Here is a 17,273-nt window from a genome sequence, read left to right as displayed (position 1 = left end):
AATAACCTTGGAAGCCGTAGAGATGGCTTCTCTTCCCAGTACTTGAAATATGGATTTACACCCGAGAATACATGTGGTTCTATCATTAGCTGCTAGAGCAATATATCTACCTCAGATTGGCCCTGATCATGACAGGCTGCTAGTTATGTGCATTTGGGAATCATGGAACAGAACCAAGTCTGCGAGCAAGAAGAGAGAGTGGAAAAAAAGAACCAGCTTCCAAACCAGGACAGAGTGACGTTATACAAGATCATTGAGAAGGACCACCCCAGCCCTGCTCAAAGACAGGCGTCATTGGCGTCATGTTCGTTGTGATCGGCTGCGCATACGAGAATGCCTCATATACCTCAGGTGCAATTTCGTAGGACCCGGGGTCATCCATCGTCATAACGGCGTTTGGTATCCCGCCCAGCAAGTGCGTGGGGGGCAGCTGGGGCATGTCGCCCGAGTGCGGGATGTTGAAACCTGCTCCTGGATGCTGGAAGGTACTGTAGGTTCCTACCATGGACGGGTTTTCGGGGCCGGTGGTTTGGGATTGTGTGGCTATCGATGCTTGTGGTTGGTGGTGGTGATGCTGGCCTGGAGAGACGTGGCGGGATCTGCTGCTGCCTACTGACGGGGACTGGCTTTGGTGGGGGTGCTGGGGATGTGGGTGGCGTTGAGGGGGGGATTGGTGATGTTGGGGGTGTTCCTGTTCAGTCTCAGGAATGGGAGCCGGCATGGGCCCGTGGATGTTGATTTGGAGTCTTTGGAGCTCCAGAGATATGAGACTGAGCGCTGTTGTGATAACGGGGTTGGCGGCTTTGACTCTCTCAAGGGCGAAAATACAGAACTTGAGTTTGTCTAGTGTTCCCGGTGCGGCGTACTTCAGGGCTTGGATCTCGAGCAGGAAGATCGATGCTGCTGTATAGATGCTGTATGCGAGAGAGAGGACGACGTGGCTGTCGCCAAATGTACGGCGGTATAGATCGAAGAGAGATAGGATTGATGTTGCTGATGCCATGCACTGCACAAGATGGTTCGAGTCTTGTGCCTCGGGGTGGGCTTTGAGCAGCTCCCTAGAGCAGAGAATTGGTCGATGGAGAAGGATGTTGATAGTATGATATAAACAGCTAGAGAAAGTTGAGTTAGCACCGCGTATCAATATATGCTGGATTGAGCACATACTTCAGAATCACGATATGGCTCGGTGGTGAATATGGAGGAAGGTCTATCGCTGCCAATTTCAAGAAGTCCGGTAGCTCATCCCACCAGTCAGCCAAATTCTTGGCCTGTTCCTGAACGCAGTCAAAGAACTCCGAGTCCGTACTTCGGCGGATTGGGTCGTATATGTGAATCAGAATCTGGTTCAAGATTTCCGCTAGACCGCACATTTTCATGAAACACGACGTTGAATGCGCCTGTGTCGGTGGATAGTGAGCACCGTCGGTGAAGCTCACCCCATGAGGTGTCCATATTTCGATCTCAGCGGTGTCATCGAGAATCATGCGTGGTGGACTAACGCGAGAGTGCTGCATCGTGGGCGCGCGGCCGAAGTACAATGAAACCACCTTATCCCAGAAATAGCAACTCCAAAATAGACGATTGCGTATTTCAATATCCTCATCACTCAGATGAGCAGATCCTGAATATTTCCGGCTGTCGATGGATATACCCAAGTCGTCCAGCAACCGGAAGGCCATGCCACTGTATAGCCAAGCTTGCGTCCGATTTCCACGACCGCATTCCTGGGCACTGAGAAGGAGTAATGTCTGAATGGTAGGGATGCCTGCATAACCAACTTTGAGAGAGTCGAACACCCCAGTCAATGCGCGATGGGAGAATTGTGCACCGCCGTCATAGGAGTCTAGAAGAGGACCAACCTGAGGCTCCGCTTTGCACCAGCGCACCGAGTGAGAAAGAATGGCGTTTAATAAAACGTCCGAGTAATAAGCCCCATTGATTTTCATATCACCTATTGAGGAAAGTTTAGTGACACATGTCGTCTGAAATGACAAAATCGAACATACGTGTAAATGCAGGACGGTAGACGAAATTCCACAGCGGCTGGATCCAGCACCAATGCGAGTCGAGAAGATACTGGAAAGGCTCCTGCAGGGGTGTTTTAGCATACGCGTCGTAACCTTCAAACAATCCAATCCACCAGGATCCATACCGGCATAGCAGCCATTTGCTCGAACGCCCTTTCCCGCCATGCACTATTAACAAGCCGCTCTTTGCGACCCTCCAATTCCTGCACGTAATGCGAAGTCGACGCTGTTTCACTCGCCACCCCACTAGGCAGCTGGAACAAACTAGTCGGCCCGTGAAATGAAACGCGACCGTCATTTTCCACATTGAGACCATCAAATGCCCGGGTGAGGTCTTCAGTATCGGGATCGATCTTTATCTTCGGTCCGCTCGAGCTAGACTCAGCCGACGACGGCGATCTTGTCTTCCGCACCTCTTCCCCCTCCCCGCGCTTCGATAAGGCATCCTCCAACTGCGCGACACGCGCCTCAAGCTGTTTCGTGTACGATAACGTCGGGGCTCTTTGGGAGAGGAAATAGTATTAGCAACTGCGATGATATAATAGCATAAAGAGGGGGATCGACTGACAAGCTATACACACACTGCTCGTTGCGCGCGGCGCATCGCGAACACGACGGACTAGCGCCGTTACATTTAACCTGGTGAGTAGTTAGCTCGGAAATCTCGGGCTTCGTCCGAGGGGATCCGCATGCACCTTGCGTTTGCGACAGGCCTCACATGAGAAGGCGCTCTTCCGGGGCAGACTGGTCTTGGGAGGCTCGGCCATTCCAGGAGTCGCCTTTTCAAGGTCCCAATTTGTCAAGATATATCCCCCAAAATGTCAAAATGAAAGAAAGAAAAGATAAAAATAAAACTAGGAGAAGATTTTTGGCCCCTACGTGGGGCGCGGGGATTAAGCCTTATGAGATGAAATAGTATTGACGTCGAATCAGCTTGAGCTCAAGTTGGAGTAGGCCGAAGACTTTCATTGGTGGGAGATTTGGAGATTTGGGACCTCGGAAGTGATCTAGGCCCCACCTGAGGTGATATCACTAGCCCTGAGGATACATAGGTTCAATGTTGTATAGGTTTGATAGTTACATATTCTACATATTCACCTGGTAAAGACAATTAGATATGCTTCAAATGCTATTTGCATGGTATTCAATTGTATACACGATTCATAGATCCCTTATTTCCTCCCTTTCTTGAAACCCGGGCCCTTGCCCTTACCCTTGCCCTTCTTGGGGTCTTTAGCAGACTCCGCATCACCCTTGCCCTTCTTCCACCCGAGATTACCATCGTGTCTCATCTGCGCATCATCGAGACGCTTCTTGTCCTTGTTGCTAAGTTTGACATTGCTCTTCTTGGTAGCGGGACCGTTCAATTCAACGGCGCCCAGCTTGCGAGCGACCTTCTTGTCCTTCTCGGTCTCGAACCACGTCCGCTTCGGTCGTGACATGATCTCGTTGCCATGCTTCATGAGATTCTCACCCTTGGTGAATTGCATCTCGGCTTGAGAGAACTGCTTCTCGGTCTTCTCCTCTTGCAAAACCTCGGCGACCTCGTCGGCCATATCCTCCGCCTTTTGTGCCCAGCTGTCTGCAATGGCTTGCTCGACCACACGGCTGACAATCTTGGCGCCTTGAGCCTTGCCTGCGCGGACGGCAAGTTTGACGACCTTGCGGTCGGGCTCAGCAGCAATTGTGCACGCACGACCGGAGCGGCCAGCACGGGCTGTACGTCCAACACGATGCAGGTAGATCTCATGGCTCTGGGGAGCCTCGTAGTTAATGACGGTCTCGACACCCTTGATATCCAGACCACGAGACGCAACGTCGGTAGCGAGAAGGAAGGCAACCTTGCCATCTCGGAAGTTTTCGACGGATTTGATACGCTGCATGGGAGATTAGTTTTTGTATACCTAGGACAAGAGTTGTTTTAACATACCTGTTCTTGGCTCAGACTACCGTGGAGCTCTGCTGCCTTCAATCCCAGTAGGCCGAAAATGATACGAACGCGGTGAGCTTCCTTCTTCTGTCGGAAGAAGATAATAACACGCTTTGAGTAGGCCTCTTTGCACAGGTACAAAAGGTAACCGAGACGCTTGTCCTCTCGTCCGGGACGGAGACGCACGAACTCTTGAATAAGGGTGGATACAGTGTTCTTCTTGGCATCAACCATCAAGCGCATTGGGCGGTTCATGCCGACACGAATAAGCTTGTCAATTGAGTCTGTCATGGTCGCAGAGAACAGCATAGTCTGGCGAGATTTGGGAATTGTGGTGAGAATCTCGTTCAACTCATCGGCGAAACCGTCCTCAAGCATACGATCGGCCTCATCAAGAACCAGAATCTCCAGGGTATCGACTGTGAAACTGGGGGAGTTGCGCATGTGATCAATGAAACGACCGGGAGTGGCAATGATGACATCGGGGCGCTTCTTGAGCACATTCTCCTGCTCGCGAAGACTGAAACCACCTACCAATTGACAGAATGTGACGTCTGTGAAGGTGGCCAGTTTTACGGAAACATTGTAACACTGAACAGCCAACTCACGAGTGGGCATCAGAACCACAACACGACTTGTAGGGACCTTCCGGGGACGGAAGAGGAGACGCTCGAGAATAGGCACAATGAAGGCAGCGGTCTTTCCTGAACCAGTCACAGCACTACCGACGATATCCTTACCCAGCAGAGCAACGGGAATCGCTTTGCGTTGGATAGGAGTCGGGTCTGTGAATCCAACGGCGGCGAGACCGCGAAGGATGGGGCGGGAAAGATTGAATTCTTGGAAAGTCATCTTAGCCATGTTGGCCTTGGTGTCGACCTTTTCTTCGGGAGCAAAGAACGCTTTGCGCTTCTCTGCCTCCTCCTCGTCCACCTCGCTTTCTACATCGGACTCCCGGTCTGAGCCCATGTCATCGGGGTGACCAACGGGTGTGGCGACAGAGTCGTTGTCAGATGCGGCATCGTCATCGGAATCTTCATTGTCATCCTTATCCTCATCGTCCTCCTCGTCTTCATCCCCAGAGCCAGGCTCGGGGCCCTCAGCATCACTCTCTTCCTCGCCGTCCGCACCCATGCCGAAGGCGTCGTCAGCCATGAGCTCATCGTCCTCGAAGTCAACTGGCATTTCGTCTCCCGATGCAGCCTCGTCTTCAGATGCGCTGGCGCTCTCTTCCTTCTCGGCTGCCTTCTTCTTCTGCTTCTTAGCAGCAGCCTCATCCTTCTTGGCCTGCCTCCGCTCAATGATGTCGTCAATATCGACAGCCTTCTTATCGCCGGAGCGCTTCTTCTCGTTGTCATCAATACCCCAGCCATCAAAGCCTTCGGTGACACCACGGTTCGCGATACCGCCGACATCGAACTCGAACTCGGGATTTAAGACGCCGTCATCTTCTGTTGCATCCGCTGCAGCATCATCGTCCTCCTCCTCTTCCTCTTCCGACTCGGGTGCGGGTGCAGGCTCGGCGTTCTTCTTGTTCTTCTTGGCGTTTTTCAATTGCTGCTTTTCCAGCTGCTTCTGCTTCTTGTTCTTAGGCTTGACGGCTTCGACCTCGCGCTTGCGCTTTTTGTTGTCTGCTGCTGGCGCATTATCGCCCTGCATCTCGTTGTCGTCATCTTCTTCTTCGAAACGGGTTTCGTTCTCGTCATCGGACAGCGTGAATACGAAATCATCGTCTTTGGCGGAACTCCGCTTTGCCGATTGAGGAGCCATTTTGGAGGCTAGCGCAAATTCCAGTGTGTATTTGGTAGCTGGATGTCTTCCACACTCTCTCAAACAGTCTCAGTAGAAAAACTAAGACCCCCGAACACTGTGCAAGCAACTCAATCTCGCCGAGAAGAAATGGATCAACATGCAAAAAAAAGTTCCCCGGGCGGTGACAAGAAAATTTCCGATGACATAATCAATCCGCTTCGAGATGCCCGATTGTCACCAGCTCTACTCCAAGGCTGCTTCGAATATTACATCCTATTCCAAGGTGATTGTTAAGAAAGAATTACTATAATCATACATTTTCATTAGCTACCTACCTATGTAGGCATTTCCTCTTTGCTCAATATCCCCCGTATGCCCGTTCAACACATCATCCTTTTTTTCTGGCGAGACATCCTGGATCTAAAATCCTGGATACAGACCACTTGTCCGTCATATTAGTCTCATTTTGTTTTCAACTTTTTTTTCCTTTTTCCTTCTAAACTGTTCTTCTCTCCCCGCCGCCAGATTTTCCGAAGATCATTTCCGTCCACAGTCTCCACACCATTCATTCACAGACTCATCAGAGGTAATTGAGTATCGTAGACTGGGTACTACTCCCCTGGGGATGGGCTTGAACCTGAGGTTGGCCCTTGACCCCGTTGCTCAAATGTGGGGCCCCCATTGGACGAGCCATGTACCGAAGGTCATAACTAAGAATATGCGTCAGCAATACAATCCAAGATGAAAGTGAAAAGAAATGACAAGACATACCTCTTGCCACTCTTCACTCTCGCATTCTCGAATACGCACTTTTCCTGAAAGCCAAACTCCCTCTCCAACCACTTCTTGATCCAGTCATGCTCCTCCTGGGCCTCCGGGGATGTTGCAATGGCACAAACAATTGCTGTGAGGGGACGGCCATAACCAGCACGATACTGCACTGTACCAGTTTGGTCAAACTCATAATCCTTGCTTTTTCCAGAGGTCACATCAAAACAAGAGAGGACCATATCGACAAGTGCCCGTCCAATGTGCTGCTTCTTGCTGCCCTCTTGGACGAAAACATGCAGCTCACCCATGTGCTTATCAGCGCTTTTGCCGTGCCGATGGAATTCGACATAGGCGTAGCCAACCACAGGGTCGATCTGGTTGCGACACAAGCGCTCTGGTGGACGTCGGGCAGCAACGACGAAGGGGAAGTGGTTGTCTCGGCAAAATTGCAGAAGCTCCCCAATGTCATTTGCCTCCATAGATCGGGTTTCACTGCTCAAAGCTGAGTTTTGTGCATACCAGTTCATGATTTCAAGAATAGAAGAAGCATCGCACTGTTCCGCAGGACGCAGATAGATGCCAGGTGGAACAATTTTAGAATCCGGTGGTAATTCTAGCCAAGCACGGTAATCCGCGGTGCGACGCAAGTGCTCTTGTTGTTCAAGTTCCTTCTTCTTTCGCTTTTTGTTGATCTTCCCGAGGTTGTATACGTAACCTTCCGATGTCTCGTGCCAATGCAGGCGTGTCAATTCGTCTTTCATATTCCTAGGGGTGGGGATATGCTTGGTGTCGGGCAGAAACATAGAAGACTGTCCATCGGGCATCGCGGTTCCATCAAAGAAGGCAACATGATAGATATCGACTTGGTGTCCTGCCGGAAGCTGATCCCACCAGCTGCGAAATTGGTTCCTGACGGTTCTGTTTGGAAGATCAAACGATGAAATTCTGTGTTTGAGTTCGTGCCACAGATCGTCTCCTTCTTGGATGTCCAAAGTCCAGTCACTCTCAGGCTCGTGACCAGAGTTGTGATATTCCGATGTGAACGTGAGAATGTCATTCTGGACGATTGGGAAGATACGGCGAGATTTTGTGTATGCCTTTACTTGGATTTTGTGTCGGGCATCCCGCTGGGTCCGAAACTCCACATTATTGGAACATTTGACCGTCTTTCCGATTTCTTCATATCCATCGTTAGGAATAAAGTCGGGTGGGTCAGCTGTTGCCCATGGCTCAGGTTCCTCAACTCCTTCGACAGTCCTAGGTTTTGCGAGCAATTCATAGACACTGCTGTTCAGATCAACCCCAGGTCCATCCCTCGCTGCAGGAAGCATCTCAGGGCAGGAGTGACTCTCGTTTTCCATGCCAAACAGAGGCTGTTGTGCAGGCATCTTCTCTCTCCTCTGTTTGTCAAACTGTTTGGTCAAATCCCAAGTTTGTGTCCAGCTCAGATTCTCTATGCTCTGGATCAGTTTGTTTCTTTCCATCTCATTCATGGATTCCAACGCATGAAGCATGGCTGAAGCCGAACTAGAGCTATTTGGGACCACCATCGATTTTTGCTTGTCGAACTTGTTAGGCGGCTTTCGGTAGACGGCATTCCTACCACGGAATGGCAAAGATATTTCAATTTCTTCTGCCATTGTGATGTGACCTACGTCACAAGGAATTGAATGAGAGTTTCTAGTAGATACCATCAAGTCAGCTGGGATTCTCGAACATCGCTGTCATAATGTTTCTTTGGTCTGTTCTGGGCCATCCTCTCGCTTTTCTTCACTAACCTATGATTTTGGCGAACGAGGAAGCAGCTGTGACGCTATGTGAACACACTTGGGGCAGGGCTTGCAACTGTGCCTGTTTCACATGTGTGTCAACTGTGGGGTGTCCTTGTGTTTGTTGCTCAAATGACGTGGTGTCAAAATGGTTGGTGACAAGCATACCTGAATGGTTGGATGTGTTGCAGTCAGTTCCCTAGCAAGACTTAACTGTAAAGCACGTCTGCTACGAATATGTGGAAAGAGGAAGTAAATGAACGAAGTGATGAAAGTTTGGAGAGAGAAAGATGGGAGAGAAGATGAGAGCAGGAAAGGTGAAGAGGGAGAGAGAAGAGAGAAGAGGGGAGAGGGGAGAGGGGAGGAGGCAGGGTCATAAATGTTGGGGGACTGGGAAACCCCGAACGTGTTCTCTCTCAAATTTGAACTTCAGGTTATCCTCACTACTTCCTGCTATCCGATTGCACATGTGCTTTCCCATCTCATCCAAAGAAGCAGCTAAGAGGACTTCATTCCAATATTGCTTTGCAGCCGCGAAAGGTACTAGATACTAGACATATGAATAGACCTAGGTAGGCCAAGGAGATAAAGTCCAATACAACTGATCCAAAGTTTTGAGGTGACAGCATAACCTCCGTTCTTTCTATTTGTTCTTTTCAGATGCTTTCCCGATGGTCTTTCCAGATAGTGTTTTCAGATGCTTCTTTCACGTGGTCTTTTAGGGTGTATACAAAGGTGGTAAACAGCATAAACTGTGCAGAGGAATTTTCTATGTTAAATCAAGGATGATTTCAAGCCTCAAATTTGGGGTCTTCAACGTTGCTACTAGTCGATGCTGTGGCCTCGAGTCCGATACAGTGCGTTTTGGAAATCCAAGCTATCAAAATATATATAATACATACCAACATGGCGTTCGAATGGACATATCTGAATAGTAAGTCACGTTGTAGTAACGGGGAGGAATATAGTATTGGCCGATCCATAGATACGATCAAACCCCCATCTGGAGCCTGACAGCATTTTTCCCTTTCCAACTACCCCCCCAAAAAACACCTAGCAGGATATTTTCGCAACCATGTTGTCAATACTTCGAAAAGCTCGTTTAAAGGATAAAGAAATGCGTATATTGATGCTGTATGGACTTTGGCTGGTCGTTCGGACCGAGATGCTAATGATTGCAGGGGTCTTGATAATGCCGGCAAGACGACCATCGTCAAGCGAATTATGAAGGAAGATGTGACGACAGTCAGCCCGACTCTAGGATTCATCATCAAGACGATTGACTTTATGGGGTAATTTTTCCATGCTTGTTAATATCTCGAGCTCTGCTAACTTGGGGCAGATACAAACTCAACATATGTGAGCCGACCTAGGTCTTTGGTGAGACCCATGCTGACAGTACTAGGGGATGTTGGAGGACAGAAAACACTCCGATCCTACTGGAAAAATTATTTTGAAAAGACCGACACGCTAGTTTGGGTTGTCGATGCGACAGATCGACTCCGGGTTGACGATTGTCGACAGGAGCTCTCGGGTCTGCTTCTTGAAGAGGTACGGATGACGTCCCCACCCGCAATCCGCAAAATCTTGAGAGCGTCAACTGAACCCGTATTCCACCAGCGCCTTACGGGAGCTAGTCTGCTGGTATTTTTAAATAAGACAGACGTGGAACATTGCATGAGCGAGCAGGAGGTTCGAGAAGTAGGTCTAAGTTCTTTGAAATTCGGGCTGTTTGCTGGACTTGGCTGATGTTTCTGCAGCGTCTTGACTTGGATTCAATCAAAACACACAAGTGGACTATCTTGCCATGCAGTGCAATGACAGGTACGAATCTGAATGAAGGTCTAGAATGGGTGGTACAAGATGCCAAGGACCGGCTGTTCCTTTACTAGTGAAATCGGGGGAAATCGGCCAGGCAAGCATAGATATCAAGAGAAAAACACAGATATCTACTCGGATTGAATTTTAGACTGATCTATATTCATCTGGTCAAATGGTATCTCGCCCGTTATATCTCAACTAACATGTGCTGCTAGTCATATTCTAAAAACCATTCAATGCGGTGCATGTTCTACACACCTTTTAATAATACTGGTTACATGTTCCAAAGGGCGTAAATGTTCAAAGTGGCAAAGGAACCACGCTCCTTATATCCGATAGGCTAGAGTAGAAACTTACAAAGAGTTAAGAAAAGTAACGTGTGTTTCATTTCATCTATCTTGTATGGAGTACGGAGTACAACCTAGCATATGCAAGGCACAAATTGATATATCCAGTACTGAAAAATAGTCACATATGACCCAACCATGAATTCACCGTATGTTTGCCCTGTTTAACCCCTGAAAATAAGGGAAAACCCAGAAAACCCAGAAAACCCAGAAAACCCAGTCAAACCAGTCAAACCAGAAAAACCAGAAAAACCAGAAAAACCCAGAAGAAGCAGAAAGAACGAGCAAATCCATGGAACGGAGAGGAAAACTGCGGGGCCCATCCACCTGGGAGTAAACAACACCTTCCAACTCTTATGTGTGACGGATTCCGGTTTGGTTCTAAATGCATCTATGTCTATATTGTGTATTGAAGAGAATTTTTTTATAATAGTTAAAACATAAAAAGCATAGATCAAAAAGGTATAAGAAAAAAATAAAGATGATTTGTGAGCCAATGAATTTGTTGATCATCGTCAGTCCCGATTTAATTTAAACAGGGCGGAGAACACAGCCCTTCTTCCTCTCTTACAACTCTTCCCCCCTCATTTGTTTCATTCTAGGAGGCGTGCATGAACGCCAGGAGTCCTAGATCATGGCTGTTCCCAACGAGAGTTCCGAGGATGTCAATGATTTCCTGCAGCGCATCCGAGAACTAGGCGAGCGCCGCGACAAGGAAGACGACGAGCGCACCAAGAAACTAGAGGAGGAGATCCTGCAGGGCCGGAAAGAAAGGCAAGCCCGGAGAGCTGGTACATATTCCCTATTCCCCTTGATGCAGGCAATGTCTGCACAGTTACAGCATCTGCTGCAGGTCGACAATGTGCTGATATCCGAATGACTCAAAAACAGAGCGTGCACGATCACTGGCCCTTACCGACGATTCATCCACCCTCAATATTGCACGACTGAGCGCTTCATCTATCAGTGTCCGGTCTATCGACCCCCCGGAACACCTTGAGCCAACACCGCAGATGCCCCAAACGCCAGGACCTGAGCCCCCGATCCCGAGCGCCGTGGATTCGAATCAAGACACGGAGGCCTCCAATACAGACAAGCGGCGTGGATCGGTCCCGGATTTCGGAATAGATTCTCCCTCGCGAACACGGTCACCATTGTCCCGCAGTCGCGCGGGGACTTTGCCATGGCAGCAACGCCCCTCCTCGCGGGATTTCAACGTGTCACCTGGCTCAACATCCCCAACTCGCTCCCCAACTCGCGCAAGCCACCTGAGAAATTTGTCTACGGCATCGGATGAGAATACACTATCTCGACTCCAATTTGGGTTCCCGAGGCCTTCGAAGGATGCCCCTGTACTCCCTCCATCACCGAACCGCGAGGCTGAGTCGTTAGCACACAGTGAGAAGGAAGAACAGACGGATAGCCAAACAGACGTGGGTGCGGGGCATCAAGAGCCGGAAGTGGGCGAAGAATCAAGTACTGAATTAGATAAAGTCGAGGCACTAGAAGAGAGATCATCGCCGTCTCCGGGAACCGGTTCTCGCGATAGCAACATGAGCCATCGCTTCTCTGTATCATCGGTTTCAGCCACTGGGTTGGGATCGCCAGTGCACCTGTCAGAGACTCCGAAGCTTGAGCCTCGACAGAATGATTCCTCCTTTGAGGAATCTGTGTCGCCCTCTCCAACCCAGCGGCGGATGTCACCAGAGCGAACGCGGTCAACCTCGCCCACCAAGGGCCTGGGAGGCTTTGTTCAGAGTGCTATGATGAGAAGATCAGATAGTGTGTCAAAAAGGTGGAGTGCGCAAACTCCGCAGGGGCTCGGGCGGTCCAATTCCATTGTGTCGAACCGCAGCAGTGTGGCAGGTCCAAGTTTGAGTGAAATGACCCCTCCAACTCTTGGGCGAATTGGACGTGAACCTTCAACTCTCCTACAACGACCAGGCTCCAGTCACAGCGAGGCAACCACCGAGACAACCGAGCGACCAACAACACCTGCGGACAGAGACAGTGTGAATTTTGAAAGCCCAGGAAAATCATTCCGACCTAATCACTCTCGTTCTGCTAGCTCTGCTACCGCTGACGGCAGCGACGCCCAGAGTCCGTTTGTCTCGAAAACAATGGACCCCAGGCGCTGGAGTCCCAACAAGGCTTCTTGGTTGGAGAGTGCTCTCAACCGACCAGAGCTACCACGACAAACCACAAGGCCCCCCTCGCAGCCCAACTGGGCCAAAGACCGGCAGTCACGAGGTAGCGTGGATTTGGGACGAGTCAACAATTTCAAGGAAGTCACCCCTCTCGGGCTGATGCGAACACCCCCCCCTGGAACTCAAACCAAACTACCTGGTGCCTCTGGTCCATCGCTTCCTACAAGCCCTATCAAGGATGGTCTCCCTGAGTCTCCATTGGGATTCCCTTTGAGGAAAATCGGTGGTTCTGGTCCATCGCTTCCTACAAGCCCCACCAAGGATGTTGTTCCTGAGTCTCCATTGGGATTCCCTCTGAAGAAAATCGGTGGTTCTGGTCCATCGCTTCCTACAAGCCCCACCAAGGATGTCGTTCCTGAGTCTCCATTGGGATTCCCTCTGAAGAAAATCGGTGGCTCTGGCCCATCACTTCCTGCGAGCCCTGTGAAGGAGGCGGTCCCTGAGTCTCCGTCTGGATTCCCCTTTAAAAAGCAAAGCATCTCGGGTTCATCGCTGCACAGGAACTCCGCTTCAGACACTCCCTCAGAATTCCCTTTCAAGAGGCCTGGTACCGCTGGAGGGTCAGCCGGCGGAAGCCCCGAAGGCAAGCTCAAAGAAACCCCACCCGAGTCTCCCTCGGGATTCCCTTTCAAAAAGCCCATCAGCTCGGGCTCATCACTCCACAGGAACTCTGTCTCAGAGCTTCCGACAGAATTCCCACCCAAGAGGCCCAGTGTGTCTAGTCCTAGCCTTGCCAAGGAGAGCGTTCCTGAATCTCCCTCAGAGTTCTCATTCAAGAAACCCAGTATTTCTAGTCCCTCGATCCCTGGAACCCCCGAAGCCAAATTGAAGGAGATAGTCCCACAATCTCCGTCGGTTCTCGGTAGCCCTGACGCCGGAAAAACAAAAGAGGAAACTTCAGCTTCTCCATCGCCTGTCGATGAAGCTCTCAATGCCCTATCAGGCGGCGAACCGGCGGAGGAAACTAAGTCTGCCTCTCCCGCTAAAATTGAGAATGAATCGCAAGAACTACCTGCAGCTGAAGAGTCTGAGCCTCAATCTACTCCCACTCGCAGGGACCCTCCCGACTCGTTGAGCCCCAAACCAAACTTTTCCATCTCTACCTCCTCGCGGGGGCCAATTTCACCCAAGGCGAAGCCACAATCTCCTGTGCTGGACTTTCGAGCAAATCTACGGAAGCGAGAAGTCGTCAAAGATAATGGAGACAACAAAGAACCGGAGTTTAAAAACGTGTTTGGGCGCCTCAAAAAGACTGAAACTCGCAACTACGTCGCCCCTGATGAGCTTAAGGGCAATATCCTACGAGGCAAAGCTGCTTTGAACAACACTGGGGGACCAAAGAAAACTGAGCGAGTCGACGAATTTAGAAAGAGCCTTGTGTCACGCAAAGATGAAATGAAAGCCGGCGGGGGGTCCATCAGACGGAATACCGCTGGAGAGCAGGATGCGCCGCCAAAACAGACGGAGGTCGTACCAGAAGCAATTGCTATGCGACAAAACATGACACGGGCAAACAGCCTTAAGCAGCCGCCTGTGGATGAGCCAATGTTGCCCGCTAAACGCTTTGATTCTCGAGCTTCGCAGGACAGACCCCCATTGTCGTCCCCAACTTCATCTTTCAAAGGCATCGGTACATCGCGAGCTTCCCAGGAAATGCAACCATTGCCGTCCCCGACTTCATCTTTCAAAGGCATCGGTACATCGCGAGCTTCTCAGGAAATGCAACCATTGCCGTCCCCGACTTCATCTTTCAAAGGCATCGGTACATCCCGAGTTTCTCAGGAAACGCAACCATTGTCGCCATCTCCTGCCAATGATGAGCCGGGCTGGCCCTTGAAAGATAACAGTTCCTGGCGAGCATCCCAAGAATCACAGCCATTGTCACCGTTCCCTGCTGATGACCCCATTGATGAGGAGCCAGAGGCAATCCCGGCGGTGAGCGACTACAAACAAATTCCCGGGGCGGTCTCTTCAGCAGACCTAGAGGAAACTCGTGAAGCCGTGGCGCCAATCGAGCCCAGCATAGTGAAGATGCAGGAGCCTTCAGTCAAGGCACTCCGCCCGGTTCGTCAATGGCCACCGGCGCCTGTCGCAGAGGCTACTGTGACCCCAGGTCTGGCAGCTAAAAGCAAGTTGGCGGGACGAATCAACCCTGCGCTAGCTGGCCTACTTTCTCGTGGCGCGCCTGTCGGCGACGGACCGAAGAAGCAGCAGTCAACACCTGTCTCAGTGCAGAGTGACCCTGCTTCCCCATCTGCGCCTCTCACGCACATCACAAAGGGTCGTGCCAGAGGCCCGAAGAGACGACTTCCCCAGACAACTGATGTCTCGACCCCGTCCGCTCGGGATGATACTAAGGAGGTTGGTGCTATTTCATGCTCTGAAGCCACCCCGTCCCAGACTCCTACAATCCCTGTTGAATCCTTGGACATCGATCCGGAGTATCTGTTGCAGCCTGATGAAAACCCAGTTCCTGACATCAAAAACTCCCGTTCAGACAGCCCAGTCACCGAGCAACTTCCGGAGATGAACACTCCTCCCCAAGATACCCCCGAGCGCGATACGCCCCAAAGCGGATTCCCCCAAGCACTTCAGACCCGTTCCCTAACAACGGATTTCGACATTTTCCCCTCCGCCAATCTCGAGACGACACCCAGGGACCCCGAAAGCCCTGGAGAGGTGAGTCCATCAAGCGGACCACCTGTCCCGCCGAAATCCGATCCTCCTACGTCCCCCTTGCCTGTAACACCAAAGCCACAATGGGGCCAGCAAAACCGGTTTGCGTCCTCATCGCCATCCCCTCTCCGAACAAGTCACAAAGAGAACCAAATGGACTCACCAATGAGTCGGCAGAAAAGCATCCCCGGTGTTATCGTCGAGTCAGCACGCAGTTCCGTCTCACGGCCCATGAGCCACCCTTCCCCGCCAGTACCCCCTAAAGACGGTGATGTTATGCTTCCCAAACCAACCGATCCGCGCAGACTTTCAAGAAAGATGTCTGCCCCATCACTGGTTGCGCAAGCTAGTGAGGCACGTGAGGTAATTGCGGGCTTCTTCAAGGCATTTCCCAACGCTCGAAACCGGATGGACATTGATCCCCAGCTGATGTTGATGCGTAAGCCGGACGATGTAAAGATCAGGATCGTGAAGCGACAGATCTGGGAGCTCACGGGTGACGGGAGACGTCAAGAACTTCCTTCCCATCAGGAGTACATCCTATACCAAGGCAGTATGTATCTCTGCGTGCACACATTCGAGTCCGGACGAAGCAGTACTTCGGAAGTATACCTTTGGCGTGGAGACGATGTCCCCGAAGCCTCGGTAGAAAATGAACAACCGTTCGCGCGTAAAGTCGCGCGTGAGAATAGCTCTAAGTTGCAGGTGATTCGACAAGGCAATGAGCCCACACGGTTCATCCAAGCACTCGGCGGAATCATGATCACGCGTCGGGGATCCAGCTCTCGCCACAATTCATCGGCTCTCTACATGCTTTGCGGCCGGAAACACTTAGGCGAGATGACCTTCGATGAGGTGGACTACTCACTGCGCAATCTCTGCTCTGGTTTCCCTTACGTTGTCTCTGCTCCCTTTGGCAAACTTTACCTATGGAAGGGCAAAGGGAGTGGACCCGAAGAAACCGGTGCAGCCCGACTTATCGGAATGGACCTAGGTCTGACTGGAGAGTTTGAAGAAGTCGCCGAGGGCGAAGAACCTGAGGATTTCTTTGATGTCTTTGCAGGCCCTAGGGAGGCCGCATCGCACATGTGCCAAGATCACTGGCGGCTCAAGCCGAAATACAACCACTTCCGCACGCGACTCCTCCGGGTCGATCACGAACTGAACCCCCCAACACGTTTCTGGAATATCCGCCGTCCGGGCTCAGGTTCACCAGTGGTCAAGGCCAACGATTGCGTTCAAGAAATCGAGCCATTCTGCTATCGAGACATTACCGAGAAAGACGTATATGTTCTGGACACCTTCTTTGAGATCTACGTGTAAGTATTACCTCCTATCAAAATGCGCTCCACTTAACTGACACTAATTCCCCTCGCAGTATTATCGGCGACCAAGCCTCGCATAAGTCTGCCGATTTTGCCTCTGCAGTGGTCTTCGCGCACGAATATGGTATCCTTGCCACATCCCTCCAGGACCGACCATTCATCCCCAAAAGTTTCGTGGCTCTCGGCGGCGTACCCGACCGATGCCAAAGCGCATTCCGCAAGTGGAACCCACGTAACCAGCATGCGCCTTTCGTGTTCTCTCTGGATGTTGTTATCGAAGCGATTCGATCACCAGAGGATAATTGAGTGCGAACTTTTGTTTTTTTATTTGACTTTGTGGGGGGCTTCTACTTTGAATTTGTGCATATTTCGGTTTTGTACATCTGCAGAGCATTTCGGAGTCTTGTGTACTTGTGCCATATTTGTGCCATAGAGGGAACTGGAGCATCTGGGGATGTAGATAGGTGGATTTCGCATTGGAGGGTGTATTTAAGCAATGATTTTTAAGCATTCAAGTTTTCCATACCAAGTTTTGCCTATACACCTAGGCTTATCTTTTTTTTATTGACTAAATTATGATATATAAATTAAAACATAAGACTTTCGATTACTCGGACATTTAGGGCCTTTAGGGTATAGTACTCC

General features: G+C 50.6%; 4 protein-coding genes across 4 annotated transcripts; 2 read left to right on the top strand and 2 right to left on the bottom strand.

Annotated features, from left to right (window-relative positions):
* Positions 1–250: 250 nt before the first annotated feature.
* On the bottom strand, positions 251–5,730 carry drs1 (putative ATP-dependent RNA helicase DRS1; the record flags this gene model as incomplete). The annotated part of the gene is made up of 8 exons (XM_016741276.1): positions 251–1,112; positions 1,168–1,954; positions 2,010–2,091; positions 2,156–2,503; positions 2,612–2,669; positions 2,749–2,809; positions 3,244–3,907; positions 3,961–5,730. 8 exons carry the CDS (start codon positions 5,728–5,730, stop codon positions 251–253), a joined length of 4,632 nt encoding a protein of 1,543 aa, XP_016596770.1.
* Positions 5,731–6,292: 562 nt separating this feature from the next.
* On the bottom strand, positions 6,293–8,123 carry PEX2_040000 (GNAT family N-acetyltransferase; the record flags this gene model as incomplete). The annotated part of the gene is made up of 2 exons (XM_016741275.1): positions 6,293–6,422; positions 6,484–8,123. 2 exons carry the CDS (start codon positions 8,121–8,123, stop codon positions 6,293–6,295), a joined length of 1,770 nt encoding a protein of 589 aa, XP_016596769.1.
* A 1,204-nt stretch (positions 8,124–9,327) lies between these two features.
* On the top strand, positions 9,328–10,144 carry PEX2_039990 (Small GTPase superfamily, ARF/SAR type; the record flags this gene model as incomplete). Its single annotated transcript, XM_016741274.1, has 5 exons — positions 9,328–9,386; positions 9,434–9,544; positions 9,595–9,611; positions 9,658–9,953; positions 10,013–10,144. The coding sequence occupies 5 exons, from the start codon at positions 9,328–9,330 to the stop codon at positions 10,142–10,144; spliced, it is 615 nt and encodes a 204-aa protein (XP_016596768.1).
* Positions 10,145–11,054: 910 nt separating this feature from the next.
* PEX2_039980 (putative gelsolin repeat protein) lies at positions 11,055–16,934 on the top strand (the record flags this gene model as incomplete). Its single annotated transcript, XM_016741273.1, has 3 exons — positions 11,055–11,211; positions 11,312–16,622; positions 16,682–16,934. 3 exons carry the CDS (start codon positions 11,055–11,057, stop codon positions 16,932–16,934), a joined length of 5,721 nt encoding a protein of 1,906 aa, XP_016596767.1.
* Between the last annotated feature and the right edge of the window lie 339 nt (positions 16,935–17,273).

The sequence above is a fragment of the Penicillium expansum genome (assembly GCF_000769745.1).
Source record: "Penicillium expansum strain MD-8 chromosome Unknown contig127, whole genome shotgun sequence".
Classification (NCBI taxonomy): Eukaryota; Fungi; Ascomycota; class Eurotiomycetes; order Eurotiales; family Aspergillaceae; genus Penicillium; species Penicillium expansum.
The sequence above is the reverse complement of the archived record's forward strand: the minus strand, read 5'-3'. Positions and strand labels throughout refer to the sequence as shown.